Here is a 25,134-nt window from a genome sequence, read left to right as displayed (position 1 = left end):
GGGGACGTACTCCGACCTCTTCTTGGTAAGACCCACGCCAAAGATGCTAGAAGCAGGGGAAAAGACAACACAAGTCAATGAGATGGTGAGAAGCCAGGGGACCTAGAGAAGCAGCCTGGCGTGGTAGGGAAGGAGGTGCTCCTCGGGTACCGGCTTTTCTCTGGAGCAGGCTGTTATCCCCTGCACGCTTTCCCAGCCAAAGTTCAAGCTGACACGCTACGACAGCTTCAAGCGTAAAGAAGCCCAGCGGCCACGGTGGGACAGAAGAACATATCAAGAGTCCATCCCCAGAGGCCAAACCCAGAGAAACAGGAGAAGACACGTGAAAGAAGCCAGGGCGTGCTGTTGGCTGGGAGACAGCTTTACCACTTTGGCCAAGAACACCAAGCGTCTTTGAAAGGGGGACTTGTGTCCCTGAAGGGCTTGGGACGCCAAGCACCTGGCACCTTTGGCTCAAGTCTTCCCGCAGTCTCAAAGAGACGGCAGTGGTAACCTTCAAACCGTCCTCTAAAGGGAAGGTGAAATCCTGGCCCAGAAGAGCTGAGATTTCTGCAGGAAGACCTGAGGAAGAGTGTCCCGATGGTCCACGTTTCCCCATGGGGACCAGACTGGCCCAAAGCTTCCTGCTCGGAGCAGCTGGGACAGAAAACTCCTTGGGTCAGCATTCCCAGGGCACGTGGTGGAGCAAGCACAGCACGGAAAGCACAGCCCAAAGCCCTTTAGACCCAGCCCACAAGGCCAGGTTGTGTCTACCAAGACAGACAAACCTTCCCCATCCCTGTGGTTTCACTCCTGCTCTCTCAGCAGCTGGAGACAGCAGGGGAGAGGGGCAAAAAGCCTGCCACGCCAGGGCTTCCGACCGTCTCAGAGGACACTCACCTCTCCTCGGTGACCCCCACGTATTGATAGACAGGGCCAGGCTGCCTGAGGCCTTTCATCTCTCTCTCCGGCAGCTCCTTGAAGTAGGAAGCGGGCAGCCGGGAGGCGGCGTAGGTCACTGCATCACAGGACACCAGCCCAGGGTAGTGCACCATCATCCGGGCAGCCAAGTTCACCTTCTGGCCAAGGACTGCCAGAGGGAGAGCACGCGTTAGAGAGAGAGAGCATGCGTCGGTGTGGCCCGTGCCGCCAGCCCCGCGGCACCCTTCCAGGCCAATACCTGTGTATTCGTGTCTCAGCGGGTGGCCAGTGACTCCGCAGAACATCGTCCCTCTGGTAACTGCCACAGACATTGTCCTGGCACACAGAGAAACAGCAGGGCTTGAGCAGCGCCCCAGGCGCAGTCCTGCCCGCCTGGCTTCATCCCTTCCCACACCTCCCCTCGGTGCCAGCCTGGGCCACCGGCTGTGCTGCCCTGCCAGCGTGGGTCTCGGGGACGTGGAGAGCTCAGGGGTGCAACATCTGCAGGTTGCAAGGGACAAGGGGCAGGGGCAGAGCACGGGCAGGGCCACAGCCCTCTTGTGAGCAAAGAGAGAGGGAAGAAGGCGCCCGCCATGTCACCGCCTGGCGATGACAGCCACTTGGGATCAGGTGGCTGGGCCCCATCCCCGTTCATGGAGCAGTGGCCCAGAAGGGCCTGCCTCTGGCCGCAGCGGCCTCTGGCCCTCACGAGGGCTCTTTCCAGCACGGTGGCCAGCAGAGTGTGCTTGGAGGGACTCCGTCTGGCTGCCGTGGGCTGAGCCCAGGGGTTGCCTGCACCTCTCAGGGCACTGCCTCCTTCCTGCCAGGGACAAGGGAGAGCAAGCTAGAAGGCACATCTCTTTCTGGGAAGCCCCCTTGCGCCGTCCCAGGCAGCATGCACCCCGCCGACCCCCGCCACACACTCACTCTGTTTCCTTGAGCATGGTGGAGCACGAGTTGAAGATCTCCAGAGCACTCTGCAGGGCGTGAAGGCTCTCGCAGGGCAGCTTGTTTCCAGGGAGTCCCAGCACGCAGAGGAACGTGCAGCCCTGCCCAGGACAGATGTGGAACATGTTGCTACAGCGCCTAAGAGGGAGTCTCTCCCTCGCGCTCACTGCCCACCCTCTGGCGCTGGGGGAGGCCACCGTTCCCCCCCACTCACTTTATCACACAGGAGGACTTTGTTGATGTGGCCCTTGTGAGGAGAGAGGATTTCTAGCATCACCCTGCTGGCCTCCTTGAGGACGGTGCTGAGATGCTCCGAGCTGGTACCTGCAGCAAGCTGCAGCTGGACAAAGATGCAGGTGACTGGCCGTAGCTCAGAGAGGAGGTCCATGGGCAGTCCTGCATCGAGCTGGAAGACAAGAGCACGACGGCTTCACCAGCCTGCTCTCCCGGGCTCTTACTGCCCACACCAGTACCGAGGGAGAGCAGGCGTGCTGGCGATAGCGGGTAATAGCAGAGGAAGGGATAAATCCTCCTCTCAGTGCAAAAGGGCGGGCAGGCCGCCCAGCCTGCGGCAGGCAGACGCCGAGTCATAACACAAATGACAAAGGAGAGAAGGCTGCTCCGCTAACACGCCATCTGGGGACCGGTACGGACATGAGGGGAGACCCTCAGGGATGCTCCAGGGACTTCAGGGGAATCTCCCCTTTATCCCACCATCGTGTCCGCGGCACACCCAGAACCATAGCCACGGAAAAGACAGAGGGACAGGAGTCCTCCTCCTGCCACCCATGTCTCTCTGAGGACAACGCAGACAATGGTGCAGCACCGGTGCCCCCGGGCTCAGTTTCCCTGCGTTGTCATCGCAGGGCGCATTTTCTTTGATTGGTCTGTTCCCGTAAGAGCTCCATCTCTGCAAGGCACCACTTCTTCTGCCCTCCGAAAATGCAGCCCCCAGCAGCGGTGGCCTTGCCGTACCTTCCCGAGAGCAGCGACTGGTATGTACTTCCTAAGCACATCCTTGGCGTTCAGGTCACTGGGCAAGAGAAGAGCAGGCCTCATGGCACCTGAGGAGAGAAAAGGCAGGTGGTCGCTGGGCGGACGGGACTACGAGCTGTTGCAAAGCAGGGCCTGGCCCTGGAACCGGGGGAGAAAGAGTCTTCTGCGCTTGCTCATGTTGCCACCTCCAGATGCTGAGGGCAGAGCTCTCCCCTGGAAGGAGGAGGCGGCAGCAGCCACCGCCCTGGGAGGCCCAACAGCCTGAGTGCTAACGGACAGAGGGAAGAGGGAGGAGGTGGTTCCTCTCTGGCCCCTGAAGCAGCAAAGCCCCACCTTTCGGGACAATCACAGAGCAAGGGGAAGTGGGCACTCACCTTCCCTTTTTGAGCGGTGTCTCACTGGGTCTTGTACGAGCTTGCGTAAGGCGTCTTGGCATTCGGACCAAGGCATCGGATCCATGCCCGTCACCTGAAGACACACAGAATGAAAGCACTGCCACTGGCCTCCCCAGGACTCCCAGGGGACAGAGCCTGCCCTCCACCGTCACTGCCCAGAGAAGGGGAGAAGTAGCCCACCTGGCTGGATGGGACAGCAGTGCTTCCTCAGAAGCACCGGAGCTGGACAGCCATTCTCCAAGCATGCCCATCTCCAAGCAACCACAGCTCCATGGCCCACAGAGGACATTGCTGCTGGGGCTCAAACCCTCCCAGCGCCTCCTGACCCCTCAAAGCAAGAAAGCCCAGCCCACGGTTACCCTTGAGATGGAAGGACAAGACCTTCCCCTGCCTGCCCGCTTTCCCACCTACAACTCTCTCCACATTCATCTCCTCAGCCTTCCGACACCTCCCTCCTTCATGGCCAGGCCCAGGCCCTCAGAATGGCTCTCGAGGCCGTCCCATCCACCTGCCTGCACAGCTCTTGTGCCTGCGAGATGCTTGGTCCTCAGCCGGTGCTGCTCACAGAGCTCCCAGCAGGTTGCCGAGAGGACAACTTCACCTGCACCCGCAACCTCTTCGGCGTCACGAACTTCAGCCAGGCACGGGCCAAAAATGCAGAAGTGTTGCCAGCTCTCATCTCCGAAAACCGGGAGGCTCATGGTCCCTGCAGAGACCCCTGGGGAGAAGGAGAAGCAGAACTGACACAGGAACATTTGGAACTCCACAGCCCCCAGCATCTCGGCTGCTCAGAAGCTCCTCTGAAGCCCAGCGGGGAGACGGGCATTACGGAGGGGTAGAGCATCCTCCCTCCTCCTGGGGGAGACGCTGACACGAGTCCCTAAAACAGGCGTCTAGAAATAGACGAACCGAGTTGACATTGAGAATGTGTTGAGTGCGCCAGGCGTCATCCCCAGCTGCCTGCCCCAGAAGCCCAGCAAACCAGAAGCACCCTGTGGCATGGCAGAGTGCCACACAGCTGCGTCTGGCACAGCGCCCGTACCTATCTTCAGTTGGATCTTCTGCCCCACATCTGTGTCACGCCTTCCGTACTTCTTCTGGATCTGCTGGCTACAGTGCAGCACCAGGCTGATGGTCCTGGCCACCTCCTGGGGTGGTGTTCTCCACAGCACCAGCACAGCATCTCCTGGGGAAAGGGAGGGAAAGTAAAGGCTCTGCCGAGACCTGACTCTCCCTGACCTACGGTCTGGTTCTGCAGAGACAGCAGAAACCAGCTGCCGTGCGGAGGAAGATGGGCTTGTGGGAGGCCATCGTCCTGGGGGACCATGTCCTGGGCACCGGGACACCTCTCCTATCCCGGGCCAGCCACAGCAGCAGACGGCTGGCAGCGGTGACACCCCCTGTCCCGAGCGCTCCTCTGCAGCTGCAGCACTGGAGAGAGGGCACTGCTGGAGGGGTGCGTGCGTGGCCAAAGAGCTGGCTCAAGGCGCTGCACAGAGCCTCTTGAGAAGGAGCGCAGAGCAAACGGCCGCCACAGGAGTTAAATGCTACAGCTCAGTGCCCGAGGTCATCGTCGTCCCAAGAACCTACCAGCAAACTTCAAGATGTCTCCTCCAAAAATCAGGAACTCTGTGGACAGAGGGAAGAAAAGGCAGAGTCATGTGGACACCTTCTTCCAGAAGCCACCGAGCAAGGCCCTCTGCCTGAGGGGAGCACCGGGGCAAGGGTGCACTGTGGGGCACAGCTCAGGAAAGCACCGCTCCGGCCTCTCTCCCAGGCTCATGGTGGTCACAGCCCTTGTACCCGCACAGCAGGCAGGGAGGCAGGGCCTCCAGATGCCACCAGACCTCAGAAAGGTGAAGGCTGGAAGGTACCTCTGGGGTCCATCTGGTCCAAGCCCGCTGCTCAAGCCCGGCTGCACAGAGCCAGCTGACCAGGACGGTGGCTGATGGTTTCAGAATAGCTCTAAGGAGGGAGACTTCACAAGCTCCCTGGGCAACCTCTGCCAGTGCTCAGTCACCCTCACAGTCGAAAAGTGTTTCCTGATGCACAGAGGGAACCTCCTGTTCCACTCTGGGCACCACTGGGGAGAACCTGGCTCTGTCCTCTTTGCACCCTCTCTTCAGGTTGTAGGCACGTTTCTAAGGTCCCCCCCGCAAGCCTTCTCTTCTCCAGGCAAACCAGGCCCAGCTCTCTCAGACTTTCCTCATAGCACAGACGCTCCAGACCCTGGAGCACTTGCTGGATGCCCTCAGCCTGCTCTGGGCCCTGACGCAGCACTGAGACGGCTGTTCACGCCAGAGGCACCGAGGTGGCTGCTAAGAAAGTGGGTGCCTCCTCGGCCGCAGCGGGGAGCAGAAAGGACCCGTGCTGGTGCTGACCCGCCAGCAGACCCTGGCTGCGCTCACTGTTCCTCACAGAAAGCCCCAGCCCTTCCAAGGAGGCAGGACCAGGCTGCCTCCACCCTCCACCATCACGGCCCGATGCCACACAGTCCTGCAGCACGGCTCCTACCCTGCAAAATGTCGCACAGGTACTCATTGAGCGTTTGCGCCAGCTCATCAGTGCCTCTGTCCACGCCGCTCCTCTGCACGAATTTCTCGGTCAACGCAGTGAAACCTGGAACAGGGACATCCAGAAATCAGGAAATGCCCATGTGGGCCAAAAGACCTGGCAGCTGTTTCCACGATGCCCGGCCCGAGAGCCTGTAGGGGACACCTTCCCGTGCCAGCTCCGCACTGGTGGCAGCCATGATGGACCGCCCAAGGTCACCCATCCCGCTCTCTGTGGGCATCCCAACAGAAGACCTCAGCAGTGACAAGATGACCACTCTGTCTGAGGGGCTCCAAAGGGCCTGCTGTGTCCCCACATGGCTCATGTCCGTGGCTGCTCCTCCCTGCTCCCCCCACCTGAGATATCCGCAAAGAGCAGCACTCCGTGGACACTCTGAGCGGTGTCGTTGCTCCTGAGGGAGCTATCAGCAAGGAGCGAGGGGAGGAAAGCGACTGCTTTCTGCAGGTCCCCGTAGTGACGATTCCTCTCCCAGGCAGAAGCCATCGTCAGCGCCCTGCGGCACACGGGGTACCTCAGGAGAAGACGGCCGTGCCCAGCCGGGAGGAGGACGAGGACCTCACTGCACAGTGCAAGCTGCACACTGAGCCCGGGGCCTCTGTGCGGGGCGACTAGCCCTCCGCCTTCCCGGGGTGGTCACAGTCACCAGGCGGCGGCCTCCTCTGCAGGTCATCGCTTGCCCGGCAACTCACCTCACGCATCACAATCGGCTCGCAGTGACATCTTCCGTCTGTCACCGCCATTACCCGGTGTCTTGCTGTGAGCGACACAGCACTAACTTCTCTTGTAATGCTGGGGAAAACTGCACTTCTAGAACTCTCTTGTCTGAATTTGGGAAAATATGTACTTCATAGCCAGCTAGCCTATGGGGGATTAGCGGTCTCGGTGCTTTTAAGCCTTCCCAGGTGTAGAAATGAGGACTTGAGGCACTTGACCCAGGCTGGCCCACAGCATTATTTCATACCACGAAATAATTTCATACCATGAAATAATTTCATCCTTAGAGAGAGAGCTTTTTATTTTCGTCTCCTTCTAGATACAGAAATTAATATTATTTTTCAATAGCTATCAAAAGAAGAGCTTGTTCTCTATTCCAGTGCCTCACACCCAGAGTTACAGGTTTGAACGTTTTTTAAACACTGCGACCCCCGCCCAACTTCCAGACATTTTGGGGCTGTGACCCACCTCTTTTGGGGGGAACTCAGCATAACCCGCACTTCCCCCCTCGCCTGCTCCTCCGCCATGTGGGCCGGGGGACGGAGAGACAGGGAGAGACGAGGTGGGCGGAGGGGGAATGGTGGGGGTGGCAGAGCCGGCAGTACCTGGCCATCCCGGCCACCGCCGTCTCGCCCCAGCAGGCCTTTGCCACCGGCCAGAGCGGCCTGGAGCATCGGCGAGCCGTCCTGGCGCCGGAGAACATGGGCCACATTCTCTCGGCACTCGCTTTCCCACCCCGCCTCCAGAGCCAAACTGCTCAAAACTCATCCCTTTCTATGGAATTTAAAAAATCACTCAGTGCTGCAACATCCCACTTCTTTTTCTTTGTTGAAAAGGAAACAGCCTCCAGGTTTTCTGCTGAAAAACTCCCAGTCCTCCCAGCTGGCAGGGCTGCCGCTGACTCCAGCCTTACTGGGAGGCCCGTCTTGGTTTCTGGAAGGCAGCCGGTTTCCCTTTGGAATCGTTAAGGGCTAGATAAAAACGTTCCTTTGAGGTTTATTTTGAAAAATACAAGCCTTGAGAAGCCCAAGGAGAACGTTCCCACACGCCTTCTGCTTTGGGGACAGGAGTTTATCGAGGCCCAGACCTGAGGATTGGTCCTTTCAAGAGAAAAACAGAACCAAAATATAGATTATTTTTCTTTCCACTGGACATGAATATTCAGCAAAAATTAAACAAAGTTATCAAAATCTGGTGGCTCGGAAACAAAAAAATCAGCCTTTTTTATACTGTTGGGAGAGACAAGATGCCTTTCTTTCCATTTCCTTCCTTCAACTAATCAAACCCTCCATGTTCCCTCCCAAATGCCATGTTAATTTATGCAAATAAGCACCAATTAATAAAATAAACATGCAACGGGTGCTTTAAATACGACCGAGATGCCTTGCCCAGAGCAAGGACTAGTCCCTGCAGAGAGCGAGCAACCAGTGCTCCCCCAAACTGACCGTCGAGTCACAAGGTCTCGCTTGTGTCTAGAGATCCAGCCGTGGTTGCTACCCGGTCGAAGGCTGCTGTTAAAAAAACTGTGGGCACCCAGACAGAGGCCCCACGCAAACATATGGGCAGCCAGGCCTCTGGCTGCAAAGAGTGCCGGAGCCTGGCACTCGCCATGGAGGGCAGCAGAGACAACACTTGTGTCAGATGTGAACAGGTAAATGATCTGCTCATTCTGGTGGCTGAGCTGAAGGAAGAAGTGGAGAGGTTGAGGAGTATGAGAGAATGCGAGAGGGAGAGTGACTGGTGGACCCGCTCCCTGAGAGAAAGGGAAGAGGGTGAGGCCCCACACAAGTCAGAGGATCCCCTCCCCTCTCGTCACCAGGCAATAGGAGGGGATCGCAGAGACGAGGGGGAATGGAAACCGGTCCCTGCGCGGGGAAGCAGGAGAATGCCCTCCCGGCCCCTCCCACCTTCCCAGTTACCTTTGCAGAACAGGCATGGAGTCCTGCAGGAGGAACTGGCTGTTGGAGAGGAGGATGATACACCCAGGCCAGGAACGTCAGAAAGACCAAGTCGCCATGGACCCAGCATCACAGCTGGCTCCAAAAGGAAAAGCAGACGGGTCATTGTGGTGGGTGACTCTCTATTGAGGGGGGCGGAGGGGCCAATATGCCGTCCAGACCCACTTCACAGGGAAGTCTGCTGCCTCCCTGGGGCACGGGTCAGGGATGCGTTAGGCAAACTTCCGGCCCTAGTAAACTCCTCTGACTACTACCCCCTCTTAGTATTTCAGGTGGGTAGTGACGAAGTGGGTAGGAGGAGCCCAAAATCGATTAAAAGAGATTTTAGAGCCTTGGGGCGACGGCTTAAGGGGTCAGGAACACAAGTTGTATTCTCCTCTATCCCTTCAGTGGCAATCATGAATGAGGAAATTAACAGGAAGAGGCAACAGGTCAACCCGCGGCTCCGGGACTGGTGTTATTGGCAGGGCTTTGGGTTTTTTGATCACAGGCTGCTATATGAGTCACCTGGCCTGCTGGTGGCAGGTGGGACGCACCTGTCCCAGAAGGGGAAAAGAATTTTGGGGCAGGAGTTAGCAAGGCTCATTGACAGGGCTTTAAACTAGATATGAGGGGGGAAGGGGAGACAACTGGGCCTGTCAGGAATAAATCCAAGGGAGGCATGCCAGGGCTTGAAGGATGGTGGGCTAGCGAGGACTCTCACTCTGACATTTCATTGGAGAGAAGGGATAGACGCTTAGAAATCATGGAAGCACCTGAAAGGGGTCTGGTGGGAAATGGGGCCCACACTCACAAAAAGGTGCTGGAGTCATTAGCACATCTGAAGTGCATCTATACCAATGCACGCAGTATGCGCAACAAACAGGGGGAGCTTGAAGCCATGATGCACCAGGGAAACTATGACACAGTGGCTATCACAGAAACGTGGTGGGATGCCTCACATGACTGGAGTGCCACAATCGATGGCTACAAGCTCTTCAGGAGGGACAGACAGGAAAGGAGAGGTGGAGGAGTGGCCCTGTATATTAGAGAATGCTACGAGAGCTCAGAAATCGAGTATAGTGATGACGGGGTGGAGAGCGTTTGGATTAGGTTAAGGGCCGATAAAGCTGCTATCGCTGTGCGAGTCTGCTATAGACCTCCCAACCAAAGCAGTGAGGCGGACGAAGCTTTCTATAAGCAGCTGGGGGAAATCTCGCGATCACTTGCCGTTGTTCTTGTGGGGGACTTTGACCTCCCGGATATCTGCTGGCAATACAGCACAGCTGAGAGGGAACAATCCGGGAGGCTCCCGGAATGTGTGGAAGATAACTTCCTCACACAGCTGGTAAGTGAGCCCACCAGGGAAGGTGCCCTCCTGGACCTGCTTCTTGTGAAGAGGGAAGAACTTGTAGGGGAAGTAAAGGTTGGTGGCCGTCTAGGGCACAGTGATCGTGAGATGATTGAGTTTCTGATTCTTGAGGAAACAAGGCGAGGGGTTAGTAAAACTGCCACCTTAGACTTCCGGAGGGCAAATTTTGACCTGTTCAGAAGACTGCTGGACAAAGTCCCTTGGGAGGCTGCCCTGAAGGATATAGGAGCCCAGGAAGGCCGGACGTACTTCAAGAGAGAAGTCTTAAAGGCACAGGAGGAGGCTGTCCCTGTGTGCCGAAAAACAAGTAGGCGGGGAAGGAGACGGGCCTGGCTAAATAGGGACCTTTGGCTGGACCTCAAGAACAAAAGGAGAGTCTATGACCTCTGGAAGAGGGGGCAGGTCTCTCATGAAGACTGTAAGGATATAGCGAAGCTATGCAGGGAGAAAATTAGGAGAGCCAAAGCGCAGCTCGAGCTCAACCTCGCTACAGCTGTTAAGGATAACAAAAAATGTTTCTATAAATTCATTAACAACGAAGGGAGGATTAGGGAAAATCTCCCTCCCTTACTGGATGCAGAGGGAAACATAGTCACAAAGGCTGAGGAGAAGGCTGAGGTGCTCAATGCGTACTTTGCCTCAGTCTTTAGCAGTGGAACTAACTGTTCCCTGGGCACCCAGCCTCGTGAGCTGGGAGACAGGGAGGGGAAGCTGCACGAGGCCATCGCAATGAAAGAGGAAGTGATCTACGACCTGCTATGCCGCTTGGATGCGCACAAGTCTATGGGACCGGATGGGTTACATCCAAGAGTGCTGAAAGAGCTGGCAGACGTGCTCGCCAAGCCACTTTCCGTGATCTACCTGAAGTCATGGCTAACTGGGGAGGTCCCAATGTGTGGGAGGATTTTTAGTACAAAGGGGTCATCCTGTGAACACTCCAAGCACCGAAGAATTGTTAACAACTGTGTAGGCCTTGTAAGTTTGAAGGTTATGTGAAAACATTGTAGCGGTGTTAGAAATGCTGAGACAAACAAGATATGAGAAAGTGTGCTGAACTCAGCGTGCAAAATGCAGAACTTCGCCCAGGATATAGGAGGGGTGATTGTTCGCGTGGACAGATGTTCTAAGGCAATTATACTACGTTGCTTACTGCATGTACAGCTGATGCAACCAATCAGCAAATTGTCGGCGCGTGATGCGGAATCAGAACATCTGTAATTACTGAGCTATCTGTGCAATAAAGTGGCATTAACCTGATCATATTGGTCGTGGTGTTACTGTCCGAGCCTTCTGCGTCGACAAGTGGCGCCCGAACAGGGACCCTCAGATCGGTGTTGGGATCAGCGAATACCCGATGAGCAACCAACGGACGGAGGGGGCAGAAGAAGCCGGTCGATAGGTGAGTGCTGCCCCGGCACTCGGGAAGACGCTAGCGCATCAAGTTAGGGAATCTCACTCTGGCCAAGCGAGCGGCCGGGGAGGAGATGTGGTCTATGCACTCCAAAGAAGAAGAGGCGGTAGTTAAGCTCCTCCAACATATACTCTCTACGAGAGGACTGAAGTATGATACGCCTACCTTGAAGGCGCTCTTAGCATGGGCGTGGGATAAAGGACTTATCCCCACTGTTGCTGCCGCTTTTGCTCAAGATACGTGGGCTAAAATAGGAGCGGTGTTGTGGGATGAAGTAAGTAAAGGATCCAAGGAGGCACAGAAACTCTCCACCGTGTGGAGGTTAGTATCAGAGACTTTGAAAACAATGCAGGCAGAACGTGCTGCGGCCGCCTCTGCCTTTGCAGCATTAACACCCAGAGTTAAGGATGTTTCCCCCACGAGCCTTTCTTTTGGGGGATCGCCAGAAGCTGTCGTCCCTCAACCCCGGGGCTGCAGAATAACACAGGGGAATGTAGTGAGTCATGCCGTTACTGCCCCGAGCCAGCCTACTCCCGCTACAGACCCTCTTGAGACGCCTGTTTATGAAAGTGGAAAAGAGGAAGAAACTACGTTTCCTCCTCCCCCTCCCAAAGACACTGTTGTCGAAAGTACCGAAGGAGACCGCCCTGAGGATTCCAGGGATCAGCCAACGCCGTACCCTCCTCTGCCGCCCTCTACTCCGCCATCACCTGGCAGCAGCACTAGAGTACCACCTGGTGGACTGACAGACCTTCAATTCTGGGAGTTGTTAAAAAAGTTGGAAGCGTTGGAAGCTCGTCTAGACGATCAATCCAGTTCACGAGCTCCTCCAGCTTACCCTGCTCCTTTGCCACTGCCTCATCATGCCTTGTCGTGGCCGCCATTGTCGGGATTTGAGGGGCATGGGGGAGCGGTAGGAGGGGAGGAAGGATTGAAAAACCGATGGAGGGGAGAAATTAGAGACGCGGCAATTGAGGGCGTGTTTCTTGAGCCTATGGCGTTTCCGGTGTTTGCTAATGCAGGGGGTGGAAAGGATTTGGAACCGTTTGATTGGAAATTGTTAAAGGAGGCGAAACAGGCTGTTAGTCAATATGGACTAGGCTCTCCCTATACTAGGGCTATAGTGGAGCATTTATTTACTGCAAATTTACTCACACCACATGATTCAAAGCAGATTTCTCAAATGTTGCTCACCCCTTCTCAGCAGTTGCAGTTTTTCAGTGTGTGGCAGAACCTATGTGATCAGGCTGCTGCCACCCGGCGTCCTCAAGGTGATCCTTTGTATGGGGTACAGACACAGATGTTAATGGGGACGGGACCTTACGTTCGAACTGACTGGCAAGCTAATTTTGCTGTGGAGGTTTTGCAACTCAGTCAACAGCTAGCTCACAGGGCTTTGTTGGGGATTAGAGGGGAAAAAAACCCTCCTGCTTTTACAAATGTTCGCCGAGGACCTACGGAGCCTTATTCTGGGTTTGTTGATAGATTGCATGCAGCTATTTCTGCTCACCCTGACCTTGATGAGACCATGAAAGCTAAGTTTTTAGACTTACTTGCTTTTGATAATGCGAACGATAAAACCAAGAAAGCTCTTAGTACCCTACCTCGAGGCAGTACCACTGCTCAGCTGCTGGAAACAGCAGAACGGGTGCTTTCCCAAGAACAGGCTACCGTTATGGCTGCTGCTGTTGGAGCGGCGGTACGTCCGTTGGTGCAACAGCAATCAAAAGGAAAATGTAATAATAATGATAAGAAATGTTATAATTGCGGAAAATCAGGTCATTTTCGTAAAGAGTGCAGAAACGCAAGTAAGGGACAAGCGAGCGGGCAAGTAAGCTCCCCACGTCAGAGTGGAGGTAGATGGTGTGTGAATTGTCGAAGCGCCACCCATAATTCTGCGGAGTGTAGGCGATCGGGAAACCGGGTACCAAGCGCGATGCGTCCTCCTCGCGCTATGACACAAGTACAGGAGGCGGTATAGGGTGCCTGGACCGTTGCGCCAGCGCCACTGCAGGAAGCATGGGAATGGACCTGGCAACAGCAGTAGATACCACTTTAGTCACAACGGCGGTCACTCTAATTGATTCAGATCAACGAGGACTGCTGGGCCATGGACTGAGTGCTCTGTTAATTGGGCGCTCCTCCGTGTCCCGTCAGGGCATTTTTATTGTATCGAGCCTTATTAACACTGATTATACAGGGATTATAAAGATTATGGTATATACGCTGACCCCCCCGATTACCATTCCTCAGGGGTCAAAAATTGCACAATTGATATTATTTCGATTAATGGTCCCGAGGTCGCTGCCAAAACAGAGGGGTGCCGGAGGTTTTGGCTCAACAGGGTCTCCTGACGTCTTGTTAGCTATTGATATTGCACGAGGCAAGCCTGAAGAAAAGGTGGTTGTGACGCATCCTTCAGGATCGTCTATTACCCTGACTATGTTGATAGACACAGGTGCTGATGTTACGATTGTGCCTATTTCTAGCTGGCCATCAGCGTGGCCCCTTGTTCCTGCTGCGACGAGTGTAGTCGGGGTAGGGGGTCCACAAAGGACAATGATCAGCCAAACTTTAGTTTCTTTTACATTTATGGATGGAACCGTAGTCTCAGTCAAGACATACGTGATGCAGCTACCTGTCACCTTGATAGGTAGAGATGTGCTTTCTCAGCTTGGGGCTCGACTTGTGACATCGCCTTTTTAGGAGCGGTCACGGTCGAGCAGCCAACATTGAAGCTCACCTGGACCACTACAAGTCCTGTGTGGGTGGACCAGTGGCCGCTAAAAGAGGATCGGCTGCATATTGTTCAAATGTTAGTACAGGAACAGTTGGAGGCAGGTCATATTGTACCCTCAACGAGCCCTTGGAATACCCCTATTTTTACTATTCCAAAAAAAAATCAGGAAAATGGCGCCTATTACATGATCTCCGAGCCATTAATGCGGTAATGCAGGATATGGGGGCATTACAGCCAGGTTTACTATCACCTGCGATGATACCAAAAGAATGGAACTTGTTTATTGTAGATTTAAAAGACTGTTTCTTTACTATACCGTTGCATCCGGAAGATGCAGAAAAATTTGCCTCTTCCGTGCCATCAACAAATAAGAAAGAACCAGCTAAGCGGTATCATTGGGTTGTTCTGCCACAAGGAATGAAGAATTCTCCCACCTTGTGTCGAATGTTTGTGGCCTGGGCCTTACGTCCGTTTAGGGAAAATAATCCATTTTTGCTTGTATATCATTATATGGACGATATTTTAGTGGCAGGCCCAAATTTGGATGTTGAAGCAACCTTGAAGGAGTTAACTGAAACCATAGAGCAAAAGGGTCTGAAAATTGCTCCTGAAAAGGTACAAAAGAATGCACCATGGCACTATTTGGGTTGGATTATTACTCAAAGTACTGTTAAGCCTCAAAAGATTCAGCTAACGACCAAAATTAAAACTTTAATGGATGTACAGAAATTAATAGGAGATATTCAATGGGTGCGATCCGTATCCGGTATCACCAATGATGACCTGGCTCCTCTGATGGCATTGCTAGGCACCTCTACACAGGCTGAAATTTGTCGGCAACTCTCACCAACTCAAGAAAAGGCTTTAGATTTCATTGTTCAAAAAATCATGACTGGGTGCGTGCAACGCTTAACAGGAGTTCCCCTACAATTGATTGTGATAAATTCTGGGTCTGGCAGAGAACATTTGATAGGTTTGTTAGTACAACAGGTCAATTGTACGGTGTCTATAATAGAATGGGGTTTTCTATCTTACCAACCTAAGAATACTGTCTGCACTCGTATATAAATGTTTGCAAACCTTATTATAAAGGGCAGATGTCGTATCGTTGACTTAACTGGACATGAGCCAGAGGTTATATACGTTCCAATTACCCAGAGTTATCTGGATTGGCTTCTCTCTTCCTCAGAGGTTTTACAATATGCATTAACGGATTTTTCCAGACAGATAACTAATGCCTACCCACCAATGAAATTTTTGCCATTAATTCGAAATCAAACTTTTGAAGAGACTCCACGACGTTCGAATTCTCCGGTGTCTGGACTCACGGTATTTACAGATGCCGGAAAGAAATCAAAAAGGGCAGTGGTTACCTGGTGCCTTAACGGGCAATGGCACTCCAAAGTACTAAATGGTGTTTTACAAGATTCTTTACAGACTTTAGAACTACGGGCAGTGGTGTGGGCTTTTCAAAACTGGCAGAATGAACCGATTAATGTTGTTTCAGATTCTATGTATGTGGTCGGTACTGTTATGAGACTGGAACGATCGATGCTTCGATCTCTTCGAAATTCTGTCTTATATCAGTTATTGTTACAATTGTTACATTTGTTAAATCAGAGAACGTATCCTTATTTTATAGTGCACATACGTAGCCATCAGCCTGATTATGGCCTGGCCATTGGTAATAATCGTGCTGACCATTTGGTTGCAGCAACCTGGGAGAACCGTCAAACCAACTTATTTGAACAAGCTCGAGTGTCTCATGAATTTTTTCATCAATCGGCTAGAGTATTAGCAAGGCAGTTTAATTTACCTATTTCTGAGACATGTGGTATTGTGCAATCCTGTCCGGATTGCCAAGGAACTGGTTTTGGGCTTGGCCTGGGCGTGAACCCACGTGGGTTGCATTCCTTGCAATTATGGCAAACGGATGTTACCCATGTTCCTGAATTTGGAGGGCTCAAATATGTCCATGTAAGCATTGACACCTATTCGCACGCCATCTGGGCCACAGCACAAACTGGAGAAATGGCCAAACATGTTATTAAGCATATGTGTGCAGCTATAGCAGTTTTGGGGGTACCCCAGGAAATTAAAACCAATAACGGACCTGCCTATGTTTCTCAACGATTTGCTAAATTCTGTACTCCATGGGGTATACGTAAACATACTGGAATTCCTCATTCTCCCACGGGACAGGCCATAGTCGAGCGTGCACACACTACGCTGAAGGCGCTTTTGCAAAAACAGAAAGGGGGAGAAATTACCTCTTCTTCTGCAGAACGCCTTGCAAAAGCTTTAGATGTATTGAACTGTTTGCGGTTAACTGGAGAACGTGACTCACCTCCAATAGTGATTCATCACATGTCATTACGGTCTGGTTTGCAAGCAACCACACCAGGACGGGTACAGTATAAGGACTGGCAATCAGGGCAATGGAAGGGTCCAGTGGAGATAAAAATGATTGGTCGCAGATATGCTTGTGTTTTGACAGATCAAGGTCCAAGATGGGTACCAGCACGTTGGATTAAGCCGTGGAGGGAACCTAAAATGCAAGAGAGTGGAACGCGAGACGGTGATATGACCACGTGAACTCACCACTCTGGCTCTCGCAGGCTTGGCAACTGTCATATGTCCAGCTTGTAGAGGGTGTGAACCGTGCGTTCTTTGCGAGTGTAACGAGTGCAAGAAGCAGCTCTATCAACGTGCCGGATTAGCAGGGTTTTGGTGTTCGGCTTGCCTGGAAGTTCAGTATGCAAGGATACAACAGGCTGTTCGTATAGCCATTTTAACAGGGCATGACGTCGACGAGAATCATAATCGTCGGTTAGCTTGGGAAACACATTGTTGTGTGAGAGCAATTTGGAAGTATCAGGATAACTATGATCCTTTAGTAGTCAAGTGTAGCAAAGATGTTTTAATACCCCGCATTTGGAAGGTAAAACCGGAAGAGTGGGAGAAAACGAAGAAAAAGTGTGCAAGGCGATTTGGTTGGAAGCAAAAGGGAAAACCATAACGGCAACATGGGTTGGATAATTGGGATAATGATTATTGGTTTAGTGGGACCGGGAGTGGAAGGTATTACAAACATATCCCCTAGGCAGAACGTATGGGTAACATGGGCAAATCAGACAGGCAACTCGGCCTTTTGCTTATCCATGGCCACTCCATCAGATCCTTTCCGAACATGTTTGATTGGTTTTCCATTCCTGCGATTGGAGGATTTTGAAGGCTATGTATCCCAAGTCAATTTAACAAATAGTTTGCTGTTAGAATCAGAGCAGGTTAACGTCACTTGTAACCTGTTGTGAGGATCTGCAGACAGCTATTGGTGTCCAGAAGGAGTAGGACCCCTATTTCAAGGTCATCTCATTAATCATTTAAACCGATCATTTCCTCTCCCTTTGCAGGAATTGGATCTTTTGGGGTCACTTCCAGCAGTGGGACATCATGCTGGAAATAATACTGGCAGGCATATTGGCAACTTTAGCTTAGGATGTATCGAATTGGGAGGGCAAAATCCAGTATTATATAGAGGTTATGGGTTTAATATGACAGGTGCTCTCACTGGTATGCAAAATGTTACTCCCACTGTTTCATTTATTAAGAGTAATTATTGTCAAAACGGAGGTGCTGACCTAGGACTGTCGTATGGAGGGATTTGGAATAATGCATCTTTTCCTAAGCTACTTCCACCTGGGTATTTTTTGATATGTGGTGACCGAGCTTGGGGAGGCATCCCTAGTCGTTCAGTAGGAGGACCGTGTTATTTAGGCGGACTTACCTTGTTTGCTCCTGACAGGATTAGTCTTATTAGTCTTAGGAACCAGTCACGGCGATCGCGACGAACGATTACCGATTTTACCCCTGAGTGCAGTGACCGCATCGAGTTTTGGCATCGCCCGTCAAAAATTTTTGCAGGCTTTTTAGCTCCAGGTGTGGCTGCAGCCAAGGCTTTAACGGATCTAGAAAAGCTAGCCTGTTGGAGTATAAAACAGTTTAACCTGACTTCTGAGATGATTTCTGCTTTATTAACAGATGCTGAGAGTATACGACATGCTGTGCTGCAGAATCGTGCTGCTATTGATTTTTTGTTGTTAGCACAAGGCCATGGTTGTGAGGATTTTGAAGGGATGTGTTGTATGAATTTGTCTGATCGCTCACGCTCCATTCATGACCACTTAGCCCAGTTACAGCACAATATGCATAAGCTCACTCAGGGTCATTCGTGGTTGGAGCAATTGTTTAATTCTTGGGGACTGGCTGGCTGGGTACAAGATTTGTTGAAACAGGGCCTTGTAATTTTGATTGTTGTAATAATATTGCTGATCATTTTACCTTGTTTGTTTTCTTGTCTACAAAGATCTTTAGAAGTGTCTATAGAAAAAATGTTTTCAGGTGCTTGGATTGTTCAAAAACAAAAAGGGGGGTCTGTGGGAGGATTTTTAGTACAAAGGGGTCATCCTGTGAACACTCCAAGCACCGAAGAATTGTTAACAACTGTGTAGGCCTTGTAAGTTTGAAGGTTATGTGAAAACATTGTAGCGGTGTTAGAAATGCTGAGACAAACAAGATAGGAGAAAGTGTGCTGAACTCAGCGTGCAAAATGCAGAACTTCGCCCAGGATATAGGAGGGGTGATTGTTCGCGTGGACAGATGTTTTAAGGCAATTATAATACGTTGCTTACTGCATGTACAGCTGATGCAACCAATCAGCAAATTGTCGGCGCGTGATGCGGAATCAGAACATCTGTAATTACTGAGCTATCTGTGCAATAAAGTGGCATTAACCTGATCATATTGGTCGTTGTGTTATTGTCCGAGCCTTCCGCGTCGACACCAATGGACTGGAGGGTAGCAAATGTAGCGCCCATCTACAAAAAAGGCAGAAAGGAGGATCCGGGAAACTATAGGCCTGTCAGTCTGACCTTGGTAGCAGGGAAGGTCATGGAGCAGATCATCTTGAGTGCCATTACAACTCATCTAATGGACAAGCAGGGGATCAGGCCTAGTCAGCATGGGTTTAGGAAAGGCAGGACCTGCCTGACAAACCTGATCTCCTTCTATGACAAGATGACCCGATTATTGGATGAGGAAAAGGCTGTGGACATTGTCTACCTAAACTTTCGAAAAGCATTTGACACTGTCCCCCATAGAAATCTCATGGAAAAACTGGCGGCTCATGGCCTGGATGAGCATACGATCTGCTGGGTCAAGCACTGGCTGGATGGGCGGTCCCAAAGAGTGGTGGTCAATGGAGTTAAATCCAGCTGGCGGCCGGTCACAAGTGGTGTCCCTCGGGGCTCAGTGTTGGGACCGTTTCTGCTCAACGTCTTTATTGATGACCTTGATAAGGACATAGAGTGTATCATCAGCAAGTTTGCAGCTGACACGAAGCTAAGCGGGAGTGTTGATCTACATGAGGATAGGGAGGCTCTACAGAGAGACTTGGATAGATTGGACCGATGGGCCAATGCTAACGGTATGAGCTTCAACAAGGCCAAGTGCCGGGTCCTGCACTTGGGCCACAACAACCCCATGCATCGCTACAGGCTTGGGGAAGTGTGACTGGAGAGCTGCCTGGCAGAAAAGGACCTGGGGGTTCTAATTGACAAGCGGCTGAACATGAGCCAGCAGTGTGCCCAGGTGGCCAAGAGGGCCAAAGGCATCCTGGCTTGTATTAGAAATAGTGTGAGCAGCAGAAGGAGGGAGGTGATTGTCCCCCTGTACTCAGCACTGGTGAGGCCGCACCTTGAGTATTGTGTCCAGTTCTGGGCACCTCAATACAAGAGAGATATCGAGGTGCTGGAGCGAGTGCAGAGGAGGGCAACGAAGCTGGTGAAGGGCCTGGAGAATAAATCTGATGAGGAGCGATTGAAGGAGCTGGGACTGTTTAGTTTGAGGAAGAGGAGCCTGAGGGGAGACCTCATCGCTCTCTACAACTGCTTGAAAGGCCATTGCAGAGAGGTTGGTGCTGGTCTCTTCTCACAGGTAATTAGCGATAGAACAAGAGGGAATGGCTTCAAGCTGCAACAGGGTAGGTTTAGGCTGGATATAAGGAAAAAATTCTTCACGGAAAGAGTGGTCAGACACTGGAATAGGCTGCCCAGGGAGGTGGTGGAGTCACCATCCCTGGATGTGTTTAAGGCTCGTTTAGATGTGGTGTTAAGGGATATGGTGTAAGGGAGAACTTTGTAGAGTGGAGATGATGGTTGGATTCAATGATCCCAAGGGTCTTTTCCAACCTAAATGATTCTATGATTCTATTCTATGACCCGGGGGTTTGGGGGGGACACGGGTGTTTGGGGAGTCGCGTTTTGGGGGGACGCAGGGGGTTGGGGACAGGGGTGGTTGGGGGGACTGAGGTGTTCAGGGGGGACTCAGGAGGTTTGGGAGGACCGAGGAGATCGGTGAGTTGGATTGTGGCCCCTCACGCACCATCCCCCACCCATCTCCACGCCGTACACCCCACCTCTGCCCCCGCGCCCCCCCCCAATCTTCCAGCCCCCCACAAACCCTCGTGCAAGACCTCACGTGAATCTTCATGTGAGTCTCTGTGCGAGCCCTCGTGCAAACACCCTCGTGCACTACCACCCGTCCCCTCCGCACTCCCCCACCCCCAAGCCCAACCCTCGACCCCTCCCCAAAACCCCAACCACCCCCAGGGACCCTTGTGTGAATCCTTGTGGAAATCCTCGTGTGAATCCTCGTTCAGGACCCCCGCACGCACACCCCCCGGCACTCCCCCTCCCTCCAAATCCCCCTTCAACCCCCTCCTTCATCCCCCAAATCACTGCTCCCCCCCAGCACCCTACAACAAGCCCTCGTGGAAGTCCTTGTTGAAGGCCTCGTGCAAAAATGCCTTGCACAACATCCATTCCCTTCCCCACCCCCAAATACCCCCTCAAACCCATCCCCCACCCACAAATCCTTGTGCAAACCCTTGTGTGAATCCTTGTGTGAGGCCTCGTGCGAATCCTCCTGCAAAACCCCCTCATGGGCCACCGTCCATCCCACTCCCCCCTCCCCCACGCCCTAAGTCCCCCCTCAACCCCCTCCCCAGCCCCTACAAACCCTCGTGCGAATCTTTGTGCGAGCCCCCTCGTGCCTCACCCCCAGCTCCCACACCCCTCCCCCACCCCCAAAGCCACCCCACCCCGTCCCAATCCCCTCTAAGCCCCTCCCCCAACCCCCCCAGTCCCCTAGGAACTGCCATGTGAGTCCTTGTGCGAGGCCTCGAGCAGAATCCCAATCCCACGCCACCAGTCCTGCTACGAACCCTAGTGCAGGGTCTCGTGCGAGCCCCCCCGTACCCCACGTCCTACCCCTCCCACCCCAAATCTCCCCTTCCACCCTCTCCCCCACCCTTGAAACACCCCCAGCCCTACAAACCCTACAAACTCTTGTGCGAGTCCATGTGCAAAATACCCTAAATGCCACCATCCCCCATCCCCCCTCCCCAGCCTCTGAACCCCCCCAAACCCTTGTGCAAACCCACCACCCACACCCCCCAAATTCCATCCAAAAACCTCCCCCAGCCCCCTACAAACCCTCGTGAAAATCCTCCTGCGACCCCCTCATGTGCCAACCCCCAACCTCTGCCCCCACCCCCCGAATCCACAGTGAACCCCCTGCCCCACCCCTTCAAGCGCCTTACAAAGCCTCGTACAAATCCTCGTGCAAACGCTCATCTACCATCAGACTCCCCCACCCCCTCAAAATCCCCCTCAAATCCCTCCCTCACCCCTCAACCCCCCCAGCCCCCATGAACTCTTGTGCAAACACTCGTGTGAGACCCCTGCCCTACCCCCCAATCTTCCAGCTCCCCACAAAACCTTGTGCAAACCCTCGTGCGAACCCTTGTGCAAGCCCCTCCTGTGCCACCCTCCCCAAATCCCCCCTCACCCCCTCCCCCCCCCACCACGAACACTTGTGCAAACCCTCGTGCAAACCCTCGTGCAAACGCTCCTGGGAATGCTCCCCCAGCCTCTCAACCCGCCCGAACCTTCGTGTGAACTCACCACCCCCCTCACACGTGTCCCCCCTCAACCCCCTCCCCCACCCTCTACAAACACTTGTGTGAATCCTGCAAGGGCTTGTGTGAATCCTCGTGCGAGCCCCCCTCACGCGCTTCCCCCCCTACTCACCCCCACCCCCCGCCCCCTCCCAACCCCCCAAACCCCTCCCCCACCCCATCAAGTGTCCCCTCAGCCCCCGACGCACCCTCGTGCAAACCTTTGTGCAATACCCACCACGCATCAACGCCCACCCCACCCTGTGCCCCGATCCCCCTCCACCCACCTCCCCCGCCCCCTCATTTCCCCCCAGCCCCTGAAGAGCCCTCGAACAAACCCTGGTGTGAGGCCTTGTGCAAATCCTCGTGCCAAGTCCTGGGGTAAGAAAGGCAGGTATTGCTTTTGCAGAGGAGAAAAGCCGTTGCCATCAGAGGTGACACGATAAGGGAATGACTAAGACAACGAGGCTCCAGCAAAGGCTTGTAGAACATCTCTTATCACACAGACAAAAGGACAAACTCATTCCTACTGCATTAGTGTCTAGAAGGGCAGTCAAACATTCAACCAGGGCTAATGACATTGAGCAAGTTTTTTGTTACCAAAAAGGAAGGAAATAAACTAGTCAGATAATCCCTTTGGGTGTAGCATAGAGGGAAGTAAACAGAGGCAGGACACCCGGGAAGAATTTTAGGCGCCTTGGACAGACTGTGAACCCTGCAGTACCCAACCAAGGGGAAACAGGGGAGGGAAAAATTCGGCCGGGATTAGGAAATAAAAAGGTGTGTTTCAAGAACTGAAAGTGTGCCTACTTGCTAGGTCACCCACTCTTGCAAGAACGTGAATAAAAACGTGCTTCACAGAGGATTCTGCCTGAGCCTATTTCATTCGGACCGGAACTTATTTCTCACAATCTGGGGGCTCATCCGGGAGCAGAAGTCATCTTCTTGGGAGTCCCTGTCGCCGAAGGATGGGAAGACGCGCCCCGTTGATTTCAATGGTCTCATGGATCGTCGGCGGGGATTCCGGGAGGAATCGACTAAGATCTCAAGACCCAGTTGGATGGCAGACTCTGTGAAGCACAGGGGCAAAAGGGATAGGTGCAGTAGGCACAGAGAGTATGACCATGACCAGGCAACTCCGTGCACGGACCAAGGTAAGGAAAATCGGACTGTTAAAGTATTGCCTTGGTGGTCGGGACATTCTAAGAGACTTGTGTGTGAGTGACTGAGACGTACTGCGGTACGAAGCGGGTGTGGAGTCCGGATCCGCGGTTCTGTAGTCCCGCGAGGGGCGCAGCCGGAGAAGGACGAAGCGAAAGGAAGGGGTGTAAGAAAAGTCTCTGTTCAGAATGGGAAATAAGGGTTCTAGGCCTAGGGATGAAAAAGGGGATACTAAGAAAGACCCCGGGAACATTCCCCCAGACAGTCCTTTAGGGGAGAATGTTGAGGTTTCAAAATGATTCTTCTTGTACAAGGGATAAAGATAAAAAGAAAATGATTTGTTCTGTTTGGACCGCATCGTGGAGGGGCCAGGGGTGGATGGGGGGGCCGTGGACATCCTGGGAAGGGTCTCAGGGGTGTCCTAGGGGTCCTGTGTCTGTCTTCGAGGATCCCAGAGGTGTCCCAGGGGGGACATGTTTGCATTTGCATTTGAATTTGTTTGGACCAAAGAACCCATAAGATCTCCTAGTGTATTTTGGCCCAAATTTGGATCTGATGAAGACTGGGTCTGTCAGACTTTAAACATGTATGTGAATAATAAGGAATAATAAGGAATTAGAAGAAGGTGAATATGCTTTTTGCCGGGTCAAGATGAATAGATTCAGGATTCAGGGACGCCCAAATCCATTTTATATGTTCCCAGCCCGGGCTGTCGCTGATGTTTCAATCGACAAAGAAATTGAATCCCCGAAGTGGGACCCCTTAGACTATTACTTGGGGGCGAGGAAGAGGGGTGAATAACAGGGGACGAGGACTGCCCCGACCACTCCTACCAGCAGCTCGGGGTTCACCGGCAGGGTGTTATCATTGTGGGAAAATAGGCCATTTGAGGCGGGAGTGCCCTGACTTGAGAAGGGAGGAACGAGTGTTGTCGTTGATGGATTTCGATTATGTAGCATAGGGAAGTCAGGGGTTCCCCAGCTCGAGGTCCCACCGGGAACCCTTGATAAATTTAAAGGTGGGACCTCGGGAAGAGGAAGCAGTCGTCTTAGTCGATACTGGAGCTTCTAGAACTTCTTTGAATTTTATACCCCAAGGGGCAAAATTGTCTAATCAATGAATAGTTGTGTCAGGAATAAAGGGTGAAGGTCTCTCAGTCCCTGTTTTTGAACCCATGATTGTGGGAAGCGAAACTGAAAAAGTGATGGGAACTCTGCTATACATACTGGAAGCTGGGAGTAACCTCCTAGGTAGGGATCTTATCACTGGTTTAGAATTAAAGATAGAAACTTTAAGAGAACAGATAATGGTACCTATGAAGTTGCTAACAGAACAGGATGAGCAAAAGATAAGTCCCGAGGTATGGGTGAGTGAAGGGAACCGAGGAGGGTTAAAAATAGAACCCCTCAGGGTAAAACTCATTCTGCATTCAAATGTGATTCGACAAAAGCAGTACCCAATTCCCCTTGAGGGAAGGCGAGGGCTGCAACCAGTAATACAAGCACTAGCCAAAGATGGGTTAATAGAACCCTGTATGTCCCCTTTTAACACTCCGATCCTGCCAGTACGAAAAACGGATGGTTCATATGGCTTAGCGCAAGACTTGAGAAAGATTAATGAAATAGTGCAGGCACGACATCCGGTGGTCCCGAATCCCTATACGCTAATGAGTAAAATTCCTCCTCATCATAAATGGTTTAGTGTAGTGGATTTAAAAGATGCTTTTTGGGCTTGTCCTCTAGATGAAGGGAGCAGAGATCTATTTGCATTTGAATGGGAAGATCCAGATACAGGGAGAAAGCAACAATATAGATGGACAGTGCTACCACAGGGATTTACAGAATCTCCTAATTTGTTTGGGCAAGTGTTAGAACAAGCGCTTGAACAATTCAAACATCCATCGGGAATAGCCCTGCTTCAGTATGTGGATGATTTGTTAATCTCGGGAGAAGAAGAAAACAAAGTAAAA

The 25,134-nt window shown here is 52.6% G+C and overlaps 1 protein-coding gene across 1 annotated transcript; it reads right to left on the bottom strand.

Annotated features, from left to right (window-relative positions):
• Nucleotides 1–887: 887 nt before the first annotated feature.
• Nucleotides 888–17,889, bottom strand: LOC128917663 (adenylate cyclase type 10-like; the record flags this gene model as incomplete). Its single annotated transcript, XM_054221012.1, has 8 exons — nucleotides 17,856–17,889; nucleotides 6,149–6,286; nucleotides 5,754–5,858; nucleotides 4,837–4,868; nucleotides 2,063–2,092; nucleotides 1,828–1,949; nucleotides 1,160–1,236; nucleotides 888–1,069 (listed from the first exon to the last, which is right to left on the bottom strand). Coding segments are annotated over exons 1-8 (720 nt in total), but the record flags the coding sequence as incomplete, so codon positions are not given.
• Nucleotides 17,890–25,134: the final 7,245 nt, after the last annotated feature.

This window comes from Rissa tridactyla, chromosome 14 (assembly GCF_028500815.1).
Source record: "Rissa tridactyla isolate bRisTri1 chromosome 14, bRisTri1.patW.cur.20221130, whole genome shotgun sequence".
NCBI lineage: Eukaryota > Metazoa > Chordata > Aves > Charadriiformes > Laridae > Rissa > Rissa tridactyla.
The sequence above is the reverse complement of the archived record's forward strand: the minus strand, read 5'-3'. Positions and strand labels throughout refer to the sequence as shown.